The 20179-nt window shown below is 40.1% G+C and overlaps 2 protein-coding genes across 2 annotated transcripts in view; both read right to left on the reverse strand.

Moving 5' to 3' along the window:
* LOC131860257 (uncharacterized) overlaps nt 1-3587 on the reverse strand; it is a 36468-nt gene extending 32881 nt beyond the window's left edge. The window contains exons 1-2 of the mRNA XM_059214641.1: nt 3273-3587; nt 3007-3187 (exon numbers count right to left, since the gene is read on the reverse strand). Coding sequence (XP_059070624.1) covers nt 3007-3187; nt 3273-3587 — 496 coding nt within the window. The remainder of the gene's footprint in view (nt 1-3006; nt 3188-3272) is intronic.
* A 6409-nt stretch (nt 3588-9996) lies between these two features.
* LOC131068815 (uncharacterized) overlaps nt 9997-20179 on the reverse strand; it is a 40069-nt gene continuing 29886 nt past the window's right edge. The window contains exons 2-3 of the mRNA XM_058004091.2: nt 10529-10901; nt 9997-10408 (exon numbers count right to left, since the gene is read on the reverse strand). Of these exons, the coding sequence (XP_057860074.1) occupies nt 10218-10408; nt 10529-10901 (564 nt within the window). The 3' untranslated portion in view covers nt 9997-10217. The remainder of the gene's footprint in view (nt 10409-10528; nt 10902-20179) is intronic.

Raw genomic sequence — 20179 nt, forward strand, 5'->3', positions numbered from 1 at the left:
AGAGAATGTCGCCTAGATGAATCAAGCCAATTACCCCTTTTGGTATGGCACTATACTAATCTACTTGACATTTTATTTCATGAATGTTGAACACACCTAAATGATGAGAGGGGAAGGGGGGGGTGAATCAACATTTACCTAAACTTAATCGTTCCATTCTTAGAATAAACATTAAATCAGATTTGCAGAAAGAAGAACTGAAAGTAGAACATGCACCACAAAAATCAACACAAGGACACCAAGATTTTTACATGGAAAATTGAATGAAGTAAAAACCACAATGAGAGCTATCTCACAATACAAATGAACAAGGTTTACAATTTTGTTTTAAGGCTCACTACCTAAGGAAGCTCACTGCTCCATGATGGACTTGTTGAGCAGGATACAAAGATGCGCAGACCTACTAAGGAGATTCACAATCTGATAACAAGATACATGAAAAAGTGCAATTAAAAACATGAACATGAACTACCATAAAAGTTGCATCTGACATACGTGGATGACATAAGTGGATGTAACGGTCCCCTTTACGCACACTTACTCCATCTTGCTAAATTGATACCCATCACAAAAGATTTTTTCTTCTATTTATATCCTCCACAACATCTCAAAACACCAATTATGTTGGCTCCAAGATGACCTTTAGATGAAATGTGTAATACTACATGGGTCAACTTCAAACACATGCTCCATGAAATGAAATGAGTTGTGGATCAACCCAAAGCATAACTGGGCCCAAAAACATCACAACACATCCTACAAATGATTTGTAGGTCAGGATCGAACTACAAATGAAGGAAACAAGATTGTCAACCCAATCAACAACACCACCACCAAAATTGCCAATTGTACACCTTTGTGCCACCAGGGAGAGACCAAAAACATCATACAAACTAAGATATGAGCAATGTTGACTGTCCAAAACATCCCTACAACCATTTCTTGAAGTATCTAATCATTTTGTGCTAGGGCAAGTAGAGAAACCCATTGAACTGATGAGAACAAAGCATCCTAGACTGACTGTGACACTTCAACACTTAGGATATTGCAAGGCAGTACACCAAATAATTTGAAACTTGTATGGTAGAACCCTTATACCTCTCTGATAACATCCCCAAGTTAGAAAAACCATATCTATTTAAGGATTGCCCACTTGATTAATGAATTTGTGTTTCCTTTATGAAAATGGTTGCTTGAGGATTTTGGATGAATAGATTCTAGATAAGTTTGGACTAGATCGTGGCCAAGAGTATCCCAAAGTATTTTGTAGAACTCACAACTCAATGCTTTATCATTAGCCACACTTGAAACAACTTCATGGCGGTCATTCAAGAAAAGTAGCCCATCACAAACAACTTGCTGAGTGTTTGAAAGACGATCAAACACCTCATCAAGACATAACTAAAGGGTTTATTCATGTGCCAAAGAAGATTCTTGATCTTAAGAAATCTATGTCATATAGCCTAGTTCATTTTTTGAATATTAAAACTAGAAAACAGAATAAGTGTGCATGATGAATGACCTGATTGGCATGCATTCCACATTGCAAAACCATCTGAAATTCATGAGGATATAAAACTTTAAAACAGGCGATCCAAGAAATATACTGATATTTTAGCATGTTTTGTAATTTCATTGATATCAAAAACAATGCTTAGGACTTCAAGTTTGCCTGAGCAACCAATTTATTTTCAAATAAATACTTTTCTTGGATAGAAAAAGCCTTAAAAACAAAATGGCATAGGACTTGTAACAAAGTAGCAAATTGAATTTAAACTACCTAAGACTAAAAACAATTGTATAACCATGCGTAGCTAGCTTACCACTGTAATTGTCGATTTCTTATGTAGGCGCCCTAATCAGAAATCTTCTATCCTGTCAATCTCTACCAGTCATGCAAAATTCAGTGACATCTGTGTCATTGTAAAGTTTGGGTCCTATTAAACATTAAATGTTTGTTTTCCTTGCCTACCATTCGATGAATTCAAGTAACACAGCTAACAATTACAAGCACTTCAATCATTATGACTTGAAATTTATAAATTCGTTTGCCAAGACCTTTTTCAATAAGATGATAGTCATTAAATATGTTGATCAGAAAATCTATTGAAATATCCTTTGACAAGCAAAAACAAACAAAAACTCTATGCTAGATGCAGCAAATACATTTTTATTGATTTTCATATTTCTGGAAATAAACTAGAAATGAAACAAACAGAACCATTAATAAATTTACTGTCGGAAGACATGTTCTACCTTATTACATATTCTCCAAAGCACTCACAAAACTTAGTGTCCGGGGATAGTTGTTTGTATCCCTGAAATCTTCATGAAACTTTGAGAACTCGGTGACTTCTAGAAGTCTGGAATGAGTTGTGGACTTCCTAAATCCTGAACTTCATGGCTGATTAAACTACTGTGATCCTCAACGGATGCTGGATGTTGATCCCACGCAATTACACTAACATGCAAACCTTGGGTGGTCGTCCATGTTGGTTATCATGGGGTTTTCGTCCCAGGGCAAGCACAGAGAAATAATAAAAATCAAAATCATCAATAATATCCCCGCCTTAACTCTTCTCCAACATTAAGAAGACAATCAAACCTAAAATCCACACCCACCCTAATTCCTATAAATCAGGAGGCTTTCTTAATTAATTCCAGTGATAATACTTTCCCCTTTAAAGTATTCATCAATTATGTATTTAGCACCCCCTCCATAAAGGATAAGGAATCTAAAGAAAATGTTTGGATAATGAATTGCAATGGCCCCATCCTCATGACTGAAAATCAAGAGTCACTTAAGTGAACATGGACCCTGCCACCTTATTGAAAACAACCTCCTCTTTATTCACTAAAATCGACTAAGTGTTGGAGGAAAACTTACACTTAGCGAGTTGTTTACTGAGCTACAACGGCGCTAGAGAGGGGACATGACAGTCCTCCCTTCCCAAGATTGCTAGTCCACAAGCAATCATAGGTTTGGATGTTGTAGTATCTCCTCACCTTCCCAAGAAGCATCATCCAATGGTAACCCTTTCCACTTAATTAGATATTCACGAATAGTCTTGTTCCTTAACTTCTTTTCCCTCCAATCTGCAATACCCTCGAGTTCAAGAGTTAACTTCCCCTCTTCGTCCAATGGTGGCAATTCAGGAGAGGTAACTATCTGCTGCCCCAATTCTTTCTTTAAGCAAGACACATGGAAAATATTATGGATCCTACTGCCTGTTGGAAGTTCAAGTTCATATGCATCCAATTTTCCTCAGTACCTTGTATGGCCCATAAAACAGTGGTTTCAACTTTTCCGCTCCACTGCTTTTCAAACAAGACTGCCTATAGGGCTGCAAGCGTAGGAAAACCAAGTCTCCTACCTGAAAGGTCCTCTCGCCTCTATGTCTATCTACATACATTTTCTGTTGGTTCTGAGCCTGTGAGATATTGTCCTTCAATGCTTTGAGAATGTCTTGGTAACCTTGTATGGTTTCTTTTGCTCGGGGTACTTTGCTATCATCAAAAACCAAATCTATAAATGATAGAGCTTCATACCCATACAACGCTTTAAACGAAGACATCCCAATAGTCATGTGGTAGGTAGTATTGTAACAATACTCACCTAAATGCAACCATTTGACCCAAGCACGTTGATGTCCTGAAATTTAGTTTCTAAGATAGCCTTCAACCCATTTGTTTACAATTTCGGTCTGCCCATCCGTTTGAGGGTGATAACTGGTACTGGGTGTCAATTTTGTCCCTGCCAAGCGGAATAACTTCTGCCAAAAAATGTTGATAAATCTGCTATCCCTATCGCTGACAATGGTTTTAGGGAGACCATGCATTCTAAATACTTCCCGAAAAAATAAATCAGCAACCTGAGAAGCTGAGTAATCTATAGCAATGGCGAAGAAATGGGAATATTTTTGTCAGTCGATCCACCACTACATAAATGCAATCCTTTCCCTGTACTCATGGAACTCCTGTGATGAAATCCATAGATATCCCCTCCCACTTATGTTTTGGAATGGGTAATGGTTGTAAAAGACCTGCCGAAAAAGTGTGCTCTGCCTTATTCTGCTTGCATGTCAAACATTCACGGACATGTTATAGCACATCATCTTTAAGTCATTTCCAAGAGAATCTCTCTCTTACCTGCCTATAAGTTTTGAAAAACCCCTGATGTCCAACCAAAGGTGAGTCGTGTAACGCTTTCATAACTCTCTGCTTTAATCTAGACCCCAGTACAAGGTAGATCCTGTTTTTGTAATATATTACTTCCCCCACAACGACATACCTATCATCATGTACCTTTCCATCCACTATATCACAAGCAAAGGAGTCTTTAGTGTATTCGGACAGTAGCTACGATTTCCAATCAGCAGAAATTTTTGAAAGTGAACATAGAGTGGGTCTTTTAGAAAGTGCATCAGCAACCACATTTTTCTTTCCTTCGATATATTCCACCTCAAAATCATATGCTTGAATCTTACTTACCCACTTCTGTTGACGTTCATTGAGATCCTTTTTCTCTAAAAAATACTTTAGACTATTATGATCAGTCCTAACAGTGAATTTTGCACCCACCAAATATTGTCGAAACTTGGCCAATGCATGCATGATAGCCAACATCTCTTTGTCATAAGTGGAGTACAATTTCTCTAGATCTCTGAGCTTTCCGCTCTCAAACACAATAGGATGTCTTTCCTGCATCAGCACTGCTCCAATTCCCTGTCTTGAAGCATCACATTCCACAATGAAAGGCTTCGTGAAGTCAGGGAGTGCTAGTACAGAACATGTGCTCATGATGTCCTTGAGCTTCTCAAAGATAACCTAAGCCTTTGTAGACCACTGAAAATCTTTGTAAGATCAGTCAAGGGAGAAGCTAACTGGGAAAAGCCTCGTACAAATCTTCTATAGTAGCAACATAAGCCCAAGGAGCCTCTCAAATCAGAAATGATCTTAGGAGGTGGCCAATCTACGATTGCTTGTATCTTCTCCTGATGAACTTTTACCCCTTCAACACCAATCACATGTCCTAAATAAAGAATCTCTGACATTCCAAACTCACACTTGGAAGTTTTAGTGAACAATGATTGTTGTTCCATGATACTTAGAACAGTATCTAAATGCTACAAATGTTCTTCCCAAGTTTTACTATATATTAGTATATCATCAAAAAATACTAATACGAACTTCCTCAACTGCTCACGGAAAACGTGATTCATACAAGATTGAAAAGTTGCTGGTGCATTTGTGAGACCAAAGGGCATGACAAGGAATTCAAAGTGTCCAAAATGACAGCCGAATGTTGTTTTCTGAATGTCTTCTTCCCTCACACTTATCTGATGATAACCTGACTGTAGGTCAATTTTGGAAAAGAAAACTGAACCATGCAGCTCATCCAAAAGCTCATCTATCCTGGGTATAGGATATCTATTCTTAATAGTTCTTTTGTTCAGTGCCCTATAATCAATACACATACGTAATGTGTCATCTTTTTTCTTGACCAGCACTACTGAAGATGCAAAAGAGCTAGAACTTGGGCGTATGTGTCCCATCTTTAGCAACTTCTTAATTGTCTTTTCGATCTCTTCTTTGAAGTGACGAGGATACCTGTAAGGAATGGTTATAACTGGTTTTGAACCTTCTTCCAACTCAATCACATGCTCAAATCCCCTATCAGGAGGACGTCCTAGAGGAATATCTCCAAACACCGCACCATGTTTATCTAACATAGATTGTATATCAACATGGTAAGAGGGTTCCTTATTTGTGGCAGCATTGTTAGAAACAAAGCAGTGAGCTGCCCACTCAATGCCATCATGGAGGAAGAGGGCTTCCATTCGTTTTGTTGAGACCACTCTTGGTCCTCCATCTACCATAGCCTTCAGTATGGTTTTCTTACCTTCCACCATAAACTCTAACTGCATCTGTTTGAAGTCTTAAACATACCTCTCTAATGATTCAAGCCACTGTAGACCCAAAATAGCATCCACATTACTGAGACCAAGAACATAGAAGTCTCCTATTAAGGTATAGTCTCCCATCTGAATTTTCAACTGTGGTATGACACGGGTACAACTCAAGGGAAAACCATTTGCCACAATCACATTAAATCCCAGAAATTCTTCTGCTTGTAGTCCTTGTCTACTGACTAAGCCCTCGTCAATAAAGTTATGAGTGGCACCGTTGTCCACTAAACATACCATTCATTGCCCCTTAAGGACTCCTTTCAGTCGGAAAGGTCTACCTCTCGGAATGCCTGAAAGAGTAGTTATGTGTGGGTTTTCTCTAACAGTAGTGTCTTCCAACTCAATCTGTTATGGTTGATCTCCTTGTGTGTTATTTACCTCATAACTGTCCTCTACTTCATCCTGACTTTCCTCCTCTGAATGCACTTCAATCAAATAAAATTTACCTTTTCCAAGGCAGCGGTGTCCTGGTTCCCAAGGCTCTTTACAAGAGAAACATAGTTTCTTCCTCCATAGTTCATTTCATGACTCTTGGTCAACCTTTGAAGGTATGCTTCTGGGCTGATTAAAACTTGTGTTTTTCTACTGACTTGAGCCCTTTTTATCATTTTTCCAAGAGCTAAACTCTTTCTTTGGAGGCTAATATGGAGTTGTAGTCTCCAAATCCATTACCAAATCAATAGCATCATCAAGCGAACTAGGTCTATGAGCTTTCACTAGACCTTTTAGTTTGTCACTGAGACCTTCCACAAAGAGCATTGTGACCCTCTTCTGAGGCATATCTGGAACCATTACTGCAATCTTCTGGAATTCATTGATATATGTTTCAAGTTGTTCGGTTTGCTTCAATTGGGCTAACTCCCTATAATATACCTCTATATCCTTCCTGTCAAAACGGGTGATCAACCTATTAACAAATTCTTCATATGATTGAATCATGGCATGATCCTGGGAAATGAGTCTGTGATGCCACCAGTCATATGCTACCCCTTCCAAGTGCATGGTAGCAACCTAGATTGTTTTTTCTGCTTCCATAGGTTTGAGTGTCAAGAAGGTATCCAACTTGTGAACCCATGATCTTGCTGATAATTCTCTATTTCCATCAAAGGTTGGTATATTTATCTTATTCAGGGCATCTTTGTATTCCACCGGTTGGAAGGTTTGCCTCACTGGTCCTCTAGGCCTCCTATCTAGTCTTTCCAAACAATTCCTAGCCTTGTCCCTACGCTGGTTCATGAACTGATTTAAGTTCATTAGCTGCCTTACATCAGCTAGCAACTGCATATATTCATTTCGTGTCGTCAAGATATCATCTATGATTTGAGTGTCTACTTCTTCTTCCAGGATGGGCTCCATTCCATTTTATCGAGGTAAGAAATTGGGATGCAATGGTCGATCATACCTTGTGTCTGTTATCCTTACGACATTGGAAGTCGTTTCGTCTTGGTTTCTAGGTCCTGTCTCGCCACGGCTATGTCGACTACCTTCACAGTTATGAGGACCAGTTTCAGGGTTATGATGTCTACTATCATGGTTGTGATGTCTACTATCACGGCTATGATGGCTACTAGACCTCCTTGATCGAGAACGACCAGTTCTCAGTTGTCCCATGGCTACAATCATTCTGTCTTGAAACTGCTGCATTGTTTGTTGTTGTTGGTGAGCAAACATTGTCAAAAAATTGTCCAACTGATTGTTTAAATCTCTAAGTGGGCTTGCTTCCCTTTTGTCACGTATTTCTGATTCAAATGGGTCAATTTTCGCTTCTTCTCGCTGCCCAGACCTACTCCTTGTATTGTACCTGTGAGTTCTAACTCCTCTGGAGTGCATAGAACCAAGTCAAACTAACATGCAACATATTACTGGTAACATGCAACCATAGATTCTGACATGTAGCTTATTAGAAACAACATGCAACCATAAATTTTGACATGCAACAACATGCAACCATCTGGGTATCCACCAAATTGACATGCAATGCAAATCCACTAGCTAGGACTGCTTGGAAATAACATGCAATGGTAAACCTCTTCATAAATTGCTCCTAAACTGACATGCAATCATCTGGGTATTCACCAAATTGCCATGCAATAACATCCAACACACATGCAACTGCAAAATCTGACATGCGTTGCTAAAACCCTAACAGGCTGACAAGATCACTAGCTTTAATACCATTGAATATCCTTTGACAAGCAAAAACAAACAAAAACTCTACGCTAGATGCAGCAAATACATTTTTATTGATTTTCAGATTTCTGGAAATAAACTAGAAATGAAATAAACAGAACCATTAAGAAATTTACTGTCTGAAGACATGTTCTACCTTATTACATAATCTCCAAAGCACTCACAAAACTTAGTGTCTAGGGATAGCTGTTTGTATCCCTGAAATCTTCATGAAACTTTGAGAACTCGGTGACTTCTAGAAGTCTAGAATGAGTTGTGGACTTCCTAAATCATGAACTTCATGGTTGATTAAACTACTGTGATCCTCAACAGATGTTGGATGTTGATCCCACGCAGTTACACTAACATGCAGACCTTGGGTAGCTGTCCACGCTGGTCATCATGGGGTTTTCGTCCCAAGGCAAGCAAAGAGAAATAATAAAAATCAGAATCATCAATAATATCCCCGCCTTAACTCTTCTCCAACCTTAAGAAAACAATCAGACCTAAAATCCACGCCCACCCTAATTCCTATAAATCAAGTGGCTTTCTTAATTAATTCCAGTGATAATACTTTTCCCTTAAAAATATTCATCAATTATGTATTTAGCGCCCCCTCCATAAAGGATAAGGAATCTAAAGAAAATGTTTGGATAATGAATTGCAATGGCCCCATCCTCATGACTGAAAATCAGGAGTCACTTAAGTGAACATGGACCCCGCCACCCTATTGAAAACAACCTCCTCTTTATTCACTAAAATCGAATAAGTGTTGGAGGAAAACTTACACTTAGCTAGTTGTTTACTGAGCTACAACGGCGCTAGAGAGGGGACATGACATCTATGCTGTTCAATTCGTCACCTAATACATTTGTATATTGCAGAAGAATAGACATTATGTATTAAAGCTCTTAAAACTATCAATTATCAAACATGATTGCTCATTTCCAGATGCAGCCGGAGAAAGACTTTTGAAGGACATTTTTTCCCGTACTAATCTAGCAATTTAATGTCCAAGACCTTTAGAAAACACTAATACCCTTAATGAAATCGAACAAATTGAGTTAATGAAACCTATGATTCAGTCGGTTCCAAGTTCCAACCAGTGTTGACACCATCACAGACCCATCTTAACATGGATCTGATATGTGTTGAGAGGTATCCAAAGGATTCAAAGTGTCAATCCCTATGCTTTTGGACTTATATTGTGATGGGTCGCCACTTCAAGACTTTTGGATGCACCGCTTGGCACATATTGGATGAATGTTTAGGCTTGAATAAGCTATTTCATTGAAAAGCAATCCTTTTGAAAATATTTTTAGGAGCTACATATCTGTAAAAATGTAGAACTTCAATGTAACATCCATCCATCCACCCACCAATACAGACCAAAAGTCCAATTTGATGTGGGGTGTAATTATGCCTCTTGGCAGCAGAAGTCATCATCTGAATATAATCATACTGAGTCAAAAAAAAGAAAATTATGAAAAATTATAAAGAATCAGGAAGAATTTAGGAATTGAGAAAATGATTTATACTTTAATTTTATTTTTTCAAATAAAACCCCTTCAGGGTTTTCTATAAAAATATTGTTGCTTTTAGCATATTTTTCCAAAATTAATTTTCAGAAATTTTAGCATGACCTTGAAATCACCAATTAATCTGCAACCCTCATTTTTGGCAAATTTCATTTTAGTTACCTGTCAAAGTGACTGATACAGTTTATCATGTAATTTCTGGGAAAGTTTGAAGAAAGGCATATATTTAAAAAGAATTTAAACATACCTTGAAGTACACTTTGGTTTAATGATGTATTAGTTTTTAATCTACTAGAGAAGGATGTGATAAAAAAGTTAAAAAAAAAAACATTGTTTCCAGTTCCAACCATATTTCTTCAGTATCAAGAATGATATGTTGGCACAATTATTTTGAATTACAAAATTTACATTCTTCTTTTCAGAATATCAATAGCGTTTATGATATACAACTTTCCAAATATCTTATTGCTGAAATCAATGATCAAAAGAGAACAACATGATATAGACTTTTAAAAATTCTTGACAACCACCTATTTCATTCTCAAGAAAGTATATTCTTCTTTGAAGGGAAAGGACTCAACAAGTCTATCTTCATAAAATAGTCCAAGGCAATAGCTGCAGCAATAAAAACAAGTATGCCCTCACCAACCATGAATGCTGCATCTGGAGCATGTAAAAGTATAGCATTCACATCAAAATCCACAGGGAGCTCAGCCTCAAATCGACTAAGGCCTGTATTTGGATAAAGAATATTTTAGGTTACATTCACAACAAACCTTGAAGCTTGCTATGAAATGAATATGAAAAAATCTAAAAGTTTTTTTATCACATCAATGCATTGTAATTTATTACCTCTTACAAGGCCAAATGCTACTACAGTTCCCGTTTTCAACTGAATGTTTTCTAGATTTCTTCTTACAGTGTAGCGATAAGTCACCCCAAACAAAGCACAGCTAATGAAGACTATTGCCTCTCTAATGAAAAGTCCTCCAATACTCTCTGCTTGGAATAAAGCAATTGGAATGCTAGCAAATGTGCCAACCAGTGCAGATACAGTCAATGCCTTTATAGACTCCATGCGCTCTGCATCTTCATCAATTTCTGATTCTCCCCACTTATTTGAAAGGTCCCGTGTACTGCTTCCAGCTCTAGTTGTAACAAGAGCCAGCTCAGCTTTCTGCATCTTAGCTTCTGCTTCTGAAACCTCCCTCATAAAATCTGCAATCTTCATGTTGAAACAATGTAGATATACAAAATAAAATTGATTTGAAACAGCCCTATGATACTCAAGAAATGAAGCCCATCTGAGAAGAGATGCATGCAGAATGCGGACTGCTACAGACAAGAAGCTTCAAGAAGGATAAACAAAAATTAGCAAAGAAATGGTCAGCCAAGCACCCTACATGATTGTAGCCCTGGTTTTTTTGTATAAGATGATAATTTGCTTTGGATGTTTGGATTAGTATTGTGTGTGCTATGATAATTTTCTTGGGATGTTTGGATTTGTATCGTGTGTGCAGTATCTCCACAGAGATTAGACTTGTAATCAATGATTGGCAAATGTAACTAGAATTAGCAATTACAAAATTCATTCGTTGAAGATGTAAACATAAAAGTTCTAGGGAATGCCACTGTGAGACAGGTGTCCACATATACCAGTCCATTGCTTTAAACTCGGGTCTTTTATCTGCAGTACTCCAATCATCTACTCCTAAACGAGATGATGACCTTAAATGAATTAACCATGCCTTGAAATGTACAGTGATGCATACCTATGTTGAACTGAATGGTGAAACAGTCGACCAATTAACATATAGTCTATAGATAGATCTAGTTCAAAATGTGTAGGCTGATATAACACTTCTGACCAAGGCTACCCCTATGCATTTTTGTATTGGTACATGGAAATACTCACTGCCGCCATTTTTTAATTCATAGAGAATGTGACATCAAGAATACAATATATTATTTAGTATTTATTTTAAAATCTGAATCTGAGGGATTTCTTTCTGTGAAAAATTGTGTGGACTTGCAGCCAACCTTGTCCTCCTGTTACCAACATTATCACAGTTTCCAGCCACATTAACATAGATCACATGTTCAGCAGGGTTTGAACTCGGTTAACATTGCCACAGGATCCCTGCGGGATGAAATCTGACCCAGGCTAGCTGTACAAAGGGGTGTGATTTAGAGTGATAAAAGAATAGAGTCTGAGGTCATTTTTTATCGTAACTGGTGGAGAGTTTTCTTCTGTCAAACGGTGCAGAGTTGAAATCTTATGCAAGGCACACAGAGAACTTGGAAAAGAACCTGCCAATATAGAGCTACTTAACATGGTTCCTAGTATTATATTGGCCACTGGACTACACCAAAAGTTTGATAAAAGATAATGAACATGAAAGCTTTGCAGCAAAAATATAATAAAAACAAGGAACATAAACTCCCATCATGCCGTCACTGTAGTTGCACTCTTAATTATGTTTTGATTTTTATCTGATGAGGTTCAAGGCTTAAATCCTAACCCATACTTAATGGGGCAATCAATCCAATACTCAGCTATGCAGAAATTCTCCAACAGAGACTACTCATGGCTTGCTACAAGCTAGCTGTACCATGAGCTGGGGATTACACCTAGTCACAAGAGGAATCATTCATCCCAATAGTCTTAACATATGCACACCCACACCCAGGAAAGAGAGATTTCCTTACCCAATTGGGCATGGGTGCAAAGACAATATGAGCCAGCTACCAACAACACATGATAAGAGCCCTCTCCGCAGATAACACTAATTAACTTTGAAGTCTTCTAACATGGCTTATAGGCCAAAGAGAAAATTTGACAAAAAACCAATCCATGTTTACTATGAGTAGGAATTTGGGAAATAATAAAGACACTAAACAAAATAAATAAATTTATGAGTCCTATGTTCTCAACTCAAAATGTTGTTGGCTATTAGGTTTATAGGTTAAAAACTTGGTCTTGGCAAAACTCAAAGGTAAAAAATTAGAGAAATCTACAAAATAATCTTGAATAATGCATGAGATACATAAATAACTACATTACTTGGGTACATGTCCCTGGGCCTAAAAAACCCGACCCTATCCTGGGGACGCAGGATCGCCTAGGGGATGTCTCCAAGCTGTCCCCAATTTGTAGAAAAACAAGGGAAATTTCCCCAAAAATGGGGGACACCACGGACTAACTCTGAGGACATCCGACCATCCCAGGGACTGTTGCAAGGTGTGCGCCCTTGGTCTCCTTGTGCTGTGCAGCGCAACACTCGGGTTTGCAACATGGCTTAACCGCCTCCTGTGAATTCTATAAGTCTAGTGGTTGTAACGGGCATTAACAGGTCGATCTTTTGGTGAAACGGCAACCGCACTTGTAACAAGTGGTATCAAAGCTTGGTCACAAGTTCAAACCCCTCGCTTGCGCTAGGGGGATTGTTGCAAGGTGTGCGCCCCTGGTCTTGTTGTGACCTAATCACACATCACCCCATCCCAAATAGGGACCCCCCTTTTCTTTTAGGCCCTTTTGGTCGTTTGGCTTTCGTTTTTGTGTGTGTTAGTGGCAATCTCTTCAATCTCTCTGCGTTACAGGTGTTTGGGAATCAATTGGGGTTAATCTGCTTCTCTGTCAAGCAAGTTATGTGAGGTCTAGGGCCTGTTTTGTCCTTTTTCTAGGGTTTTGCCTTCTGTCCTAGATTTTAGGGGTTCCTGTTAGGGTTTCGGAAAAACTAAGCATACGACTGGAGTCGGGACCCTTCAGGGGACCTCCCAACAAAATTTGAGCCCAAACAGAGTAACTTCCTATTTTTAGAAAGTCCCTATTTTTTAGAGATTTTTTCGAGTCCCAGAATGTCGCCATTTTGCCAAAAATCAAACTTACTATTTTTAGTAATTTCTATTTTTAGTAAATTTCTATTTTTAGTAAGCATCCTGCGCCCTGTCTTGGGCTCTAACTCTGATTTTGGAAAGTTTCTATTTCGGGAAAGTCTATTTGTGGCAGGATCAGGCTAGCAGACAACGGAGAGTCAGCATGCACAATCACTTCTAAATCTGGAAAGTTGAAAGCAGACAGGCAGGGGTCTAAAATGGCTAAATCTGAAGAATCATCCCTGAAGTGGAAGGTCAAAATATTCTAAGTCTGGAAGTCATTCACAAGCAGGATATTCCGCCTCTCCATGGACATGTGCAAAATGCGCCCAGGTCAGGTCTGGGGTGCTGAAATCAAGAAGACATTCACAAGTGGAATTTTCCACCTCTCCATGGACACGTGCAAAATGCGCCCAGGTCAGGCATGGGGCGCTGAAATCAAGAAGACATTCACAAGTGGAATTTTCCCCCTCTCCATGGACATGTGCAAAATGCGCCCAGGTCAGGTCTGGGGCGCTGAAATCAAGAAGACATTCACAAGTGGAATTTTCCACCTCTCCATGGACATGTGCAAAATGCGCCCAGGTCAGGTCTGGGGCGCTGAAATCAAGAAGACATTCACAAGTGGAATTTTCCACCTCTCCATGGACATGTGCAAAATGCGCCCAGGTCAGGTCTGGGGCGCTGAAACCAAGGATGAATTCACAAGTGCAATATTCCACCTCTCCATGGACAGAGCCAAAATGCACCCAGGTCTAGTCTGGGGCGTTGAATCCATGAAGGCATTCACAAGTGGAAAATTCATGAATCCTTGGCATGGCAAAATTTCACCCAAGTAGAAAAATTGAAATTTCGCCTAAGGCACAAAATCCAAGAATCAAGGAGGAATAAAAAGCAGAAATTCCCCTCGGGCGAATTTTCAAATATGCTATTTTTAGACATCAGATCCCGACCAAATATAGAAATTTTTATAGATTCCGAATCAGGACGAAATTCCCCATCCAATGAACCTGACCCCTAAAATTTAGGAAGATCCCTAAAAAATAGGGATATGGAGAAAAGCCGGAAAAGTTCCTTCGACAGCACGAGATGACAAGTTGGAATGGAATTGAGCAAATCCCGAGAAAGATCCTGCAATCTCCCTCCAAAATTGGAAAGTGTGAAATCAACGAGTTGGCAGGAGGAATCTTCCAAGTATGACGTATGACTTGGAGCATTTAAGGAAAGTTCTAAATTTGAACTCACACGCATGGGAAATTGCCTTGCATGACATAGTAATTAAGGAAAGTATGACGCGCCATAAATACAATTACCAATTTGATGCCTCTTGGGAATTCTATATAAGTTGGGAAAAACATTTCATTTTTCACGTGCAAGATTCAGGAAAGAAAGAGTAAAGTGAAAAGTTTTTATACTTAGTCTCTATTTCATCATTTCGAAGTATTCCCAAGATGGTGGAACCTAGCAGGACAGCTACCATCTCCAGGCAGGCAATGATCAAAGCAGAGATGAAGGGTTTCCTTCCCCATTCTCGGTTGAATTCAAGATGGGAAGAGATCAGTGATACCAACTTCAGCACGTTCAACTGGGTTGCATTCAAGATAAGAATGTTCGGAACTGCAGGACACAATCCATCTCCGACAGCTATCAAAATTGTGAGAAGTGGAATAGTTGCAGCAGTTGGCTTTCCTCCCGCCATTCAATGCCCAGATCTAGTCTTGGAATGTGCAGCACATTACAATCTGGAGCGGAAGACAATCTCAACGCCAGACGGCAAGTTACTGGCAACATTGACTCCAGAAGCAATTGGCGAAGCCTTCGGAATCCCTTCACATTACTCCATGACGTACAGGACCAGCAGCGGAGCTCAAGCAGTCTATAAAGCAGGCCCCGCCAAATGTGCTGATTTGATCAACAAGCAATGGTTGCCGAAGCCTAGAGTACACATTTCCAAGATGCCCAAAACTCTCACAATCTTCGAGTTCAAACAAGAATATGTGGACATGATAAAGATGTTGAGTAGAGTAATGGGATGCTCACACACGGTGAACTTCGAGCCTTGGATGTTCTTCTACATTGGCGAGATCATGAATTCTAATATACTGATCGACTGGGCTAGATTGATCAGCCACTACTTGCACGAACAATTGAAGAACCTGCAGGAGAAAAGGTCTCAGTCCTTTTTCATGAGTTCCTACCTATTCTATATGCTAGCACGAAGGGGTGGATTCGATGGGCTGCCAGCAAGAGGAATCATGGGCTGCGGGCCAGCTCAGCTAAAGGTGCATGAATGTTATCCTCAACTACATCTCCACAACGTGAATTCTTACAAGTTGGCGAATGACACCTTCACCATGTACCTGACACGACTTATGCAAAATAAGTTGCACATGAGGTTGTCTCCGCAAGCAAGTGCTTTGGTCCAGAAGTATGGCGCCGCATTCCTGCAGTTCCCCAAGTTCACCTACATCAGGACGCAAGGTTTCTCCTTCCAGTCTTACAAATTGCCTAGATATCCGTCAGATAATCTTATATTGCTCGAGCTCATGAGGCAATTGACTGCCTACGATCAGCTGCAGAAGAAGAAGAAGAAGCAATCTATTGAATTTCCAGTTGTCTTGGGGGATTTCATGGAGATATGCCCAAGATTGGAGGCCGCTGAAAGTGCAGCAAGCGAGTTGGCATTCTACCGCCTACCATTTTACACTTCCAGGGCCCAATATGATCCTTACAGCCAGATCAGAAAGGTTGCCGGTGTCAAATTCATACATAGATTTCACTTGGAGGATTACTGGGCCGGTGTCGAGGATGACTTTGAGGTCCGGAGAAGAATGCACTCCAGACTGCCCCTCGACACCATCAGAATAAGTGAGATCCATCAGGTGCCAGACCAAGTGAAGGAAGACTCAAATTTGATGCAACCCGAATTCGAGAGGATAAAGGATCAACCTATCCTATTGCCAGATTGGTCGGAGCCTAAGGTAGATGATTTGAACATTTTGGTTAGGCCAGTGCTAAAATTCACTAAGCACTGGATTGACAAGCAGACAAGAAAGTTGGTTGAAAACCATGTCTCTCTGACATACCAGCTGATGGGAAATCTGGATTCTCACAGTGAGGCAACTGAAGACTCTTCACAAAGTCAGGCAGGAAGAGAGGCCCAGACAGACAAAGGAAAAAGTGCCCCAAAGAGGCCAAGGGTAACAAAGACAAAAGATACCCAACAGGAAGTCCCGCACGAGATTCAGCAGGAAGCCCAGCAGGAGGAGCCTCCACAAAAGAGAACAAGGACAGGAAGGTAACATTCACCAGTCAACTCTGCAAGCATGCAAGAAGTAGAAATGTTCCCACATCCCGCAGGCCCACTTCCAAGGAACGTTCTAGCACCTGATATACTTAGCATCAATGCTTCACAGGGCCGTCATCAGCCAAGAAGTCAGAGACAAGGAATTTCCCCGCATTTGGAAGAGGTTCGCCAGGATAATTTCATAGAGACTATCCTTGGCGAAATGGAAGAGGTATCTCAAGAACGAGAGCATGTAGAGGACTACAGCCATTCCATCCCCGCGCCAGATTTTTTGGTAGGCAGATTGGGAAATGAAGCAGGAGGGGAGCCCAATCCTGCTCAGGAATTAGAGGAATTATTGAAGAGGATGGATCAGCCACCGGAAAGAAAAGCCCCCCGAAAGTTTTCCAAAGTAGTCAGAGAAGAATCCGGAGCCCGGACCTTGCACATTGTTGAACCTGCGGTGGATAAGGATAGGAGTGAGATTAGGCAAGAAGATTACGTCATCAGACAGGTGGATCTTGGCCATGCTTCCACCGGTCAAGTAATGGGAGATTTCGACGATTCTTCCTTTGCCATGAAGGAGAAATTGCTGAAGTCAAAAGCAAAATGTAAGCGGTTGAAGGAGGAAAATGGACTTCTATGCAAGTCTGTCAGGAGTTTCAAGAAACCCCTCAGGGACGCAGGTCCTTCATCCACTCCTCCTCTCTTCCTTCCCAAGGAAGTAATTGATGATGCAGAACTTACAAAGGCAATGGCATAGAATTCCCGAGAATGGGTAGAAGATGTTTATGCTGAGGCAGGGAAATTTGTAGAAGATCTAGCTCAGCTCCATTCGAGATTCGTGGCCCTCCTAAGTAGGTTGGAAACGGCAGAAGGACTATGGGAAGATGTTGATGTCTACCAAGACTTAACCATTTCCCGACTCACGGCTCTGATGAGGACCCCAAGGCAAACACTGGTAGGCGGGAAAGTAATCCAGGAGAATGAAGCCTATGACTTTCCCTTATGGTTCTACGCCATCTGTTCAGGGAAGAACACCGTTGATAAATTCAGCATTGATTCCGTCACCTTGAAGGAATCTATCAGAGGGATACAAGAAGAAATCCTCAGTGCCATGGAAGCTTTATTTTCAAGGAAACTCAGCGACGAGGGAATAACAGTGAATTCTTTGAAATCCCAGTTGCATGATTTCTTCTTCGTCAGTTCGTTTCCCAAGGAACATTTTGCAAATTTTTCTTCATTCTCCGGTATGATGAAGAAAACACAGGAAGCCATGGCGGATTGGGAAAGTTTCTTTTCCAGAAGTGAAGAGGAGATTGCCTTGATGGAATTCAACATCGAGAATGTGCCAAGTGTCTCCATCGGAGAATTGGAGGCCATCGTCGGTAGATTCATTGCATACGCCATTAATGAGAGAGATAATGGTCGTCCGTTTTTGGACGAAAGTCTTTTGACTGAACAATAATGGCATATTTACAGCTGAAGGAAACATTGACTAAGCGCGGGACTGGTCAACGCATGCCACCCCAGGATAAGGGAATCTTCTTGCATGTCGTCCCCTCATAATGGTTTTATGACGGATTCTTTTTGCATGTCGCCGTCGCTTGGAGAGTGATGGGTATTTATGACGACGTCAGTTATATTCCGGGCATGATCATCATCATGGGCGCTATTTTAGGCCCTTTTTAAATTTATTGTAAGTGGGCATAATGGGTTATTTAATGCAGATTCCCACCTTGTTGCACCTTGAGTGGGGAATCTTTAGGGCAAACCCTAATTAGGGTTTTGCATGTAATCTGGGCTTTGAGGCCTATATAAGGAGGTGACCCCCTCATTTGTAAAAGGGGAGAGACTATCGTCAGAGGTTGTTGCTAGGAGTTTTTGAAGCAAACACTTAATACATTGTTCAATTGTTGGTGTGTTCTTGTGTTGCTTTGGAACTCGCATGGTCTCGTTCTCTTCATAGATTAGATTTGTTTTCATGCTATTAGACGAACTGGATTTGATAGGATCGCTTGTTGCCAAATTCGTGCTCATACTTTTGGTGTGCAGCTGATTGTTGCATACCATGCAAAGTTAGTCTGAGCCTCATTATATGTGTATGTTCAACTTCAATTGTTAGAAGAGATTGTTCTATCTGATGGTTTCTTTTGACGATTTGAAAATCTTTAGCACTCCCCCTGAAGATTGCACCACCTTCGTGTAGTTGTGCATTGCTGGCAAAGCGAAGCGCGGTTGGATTTTGCACAAGTTTATCCCGTCTCCTTGTTCCTAGGATTAGATTACCTTTAGTTTAGTTTCCCTCTGCCCTATTCCTATTTACTTTCTGCATATTTCAAAATAGCTTTATTGCAAATCATCCGCGTCAATAAATTCTTGAGCTTGCAAAAATTTCTTCGACATACGTAAGGCCCCCTTGGATTACCAGCAATAATATCAGCCAACTGAGTCACATCCATAGCATAAAGGAACCTTGGAGTCGATTGTTTGAACTTCTTGCAATCTTAGCATGCAATCGTACTTTGATCAAGAGAGAGTGAAGTGACCGTTAGGCAACTTTATTCTGTGTTCGACGTAGTCATAAAAAACATGTCAACAGGTCTCCTTGTGTTGTGTAGCGCAGCCCTCAGGTTTGTGACATGGCTTAACCCCCTCCTGTGGATTCTATAAGTCTAGTGGTTGTATTGGGCATTAACAAGTCGATCTTTTGGTGCAACGGCAACCACACTTGTAACAGGGACAGCCATACATCCCCAGCGTCAATCTATGGCGTTTTTAAAACAAAGACACTTTCAACTTTGAAAAAAACATTTTTTTAATGTTTCAATGGCCCCTACCTCCCAGCTCACCCTAAAGGGGAATATGTGTCCCATTTTCTCTCATTTCAACATTTGTGTGTGAATTAAAAAGAGGGGCAGCAGCAGGGTTTGAAGGGAGAAGTTCTCTTTTGAGCAAAAATAGAAAGAGCCAGCTGGAAAAGAGTTTCAATCTAGGACAGCGGTGCTACAAATTCTTCAAAGAGGTAAGTTTTATCCTATTTTTTTCAAAGCTTGCAACATGAAATGTCTGATTTTTTATTTTTTTTGCATTCTTTCAATTAAAGTTGCATTCAATCTCAAAAAAGCATGAGCAGCAGTGAGATTGATAGTACTAGTGAGAATGAAGTAGTTGGTGGAAATGCAAGTACAAGTGTTGAGGGTGGTAGTGGAAAACAACCAAACCTATTTAAGTGCCCTTCAAAAACCATGGAAAAATATGAAAAGGGCCCTTTAAACAAGAAAAACCTCATCTCCAATATGTTACACCTGTGGATAAAAAGCCAAAATATTCAAGGGGGT

The sequence above is a fragment of the Cryptomeria japonica genome, chromosome 11 (assembly GCF_030272615.1).
Source record: "Cryptomeria japonica chromosome 11, Sugi_1.0, whole genome shotgun sequence".
Classification (NCBI taxonomy): domain Eukaryota; kingdom Viridiplantae; phylum Streptophyta; class Pinopsida; order Cupressales; family Cupressaceae; genus Cryptomeria; species Cryptomeria japonica.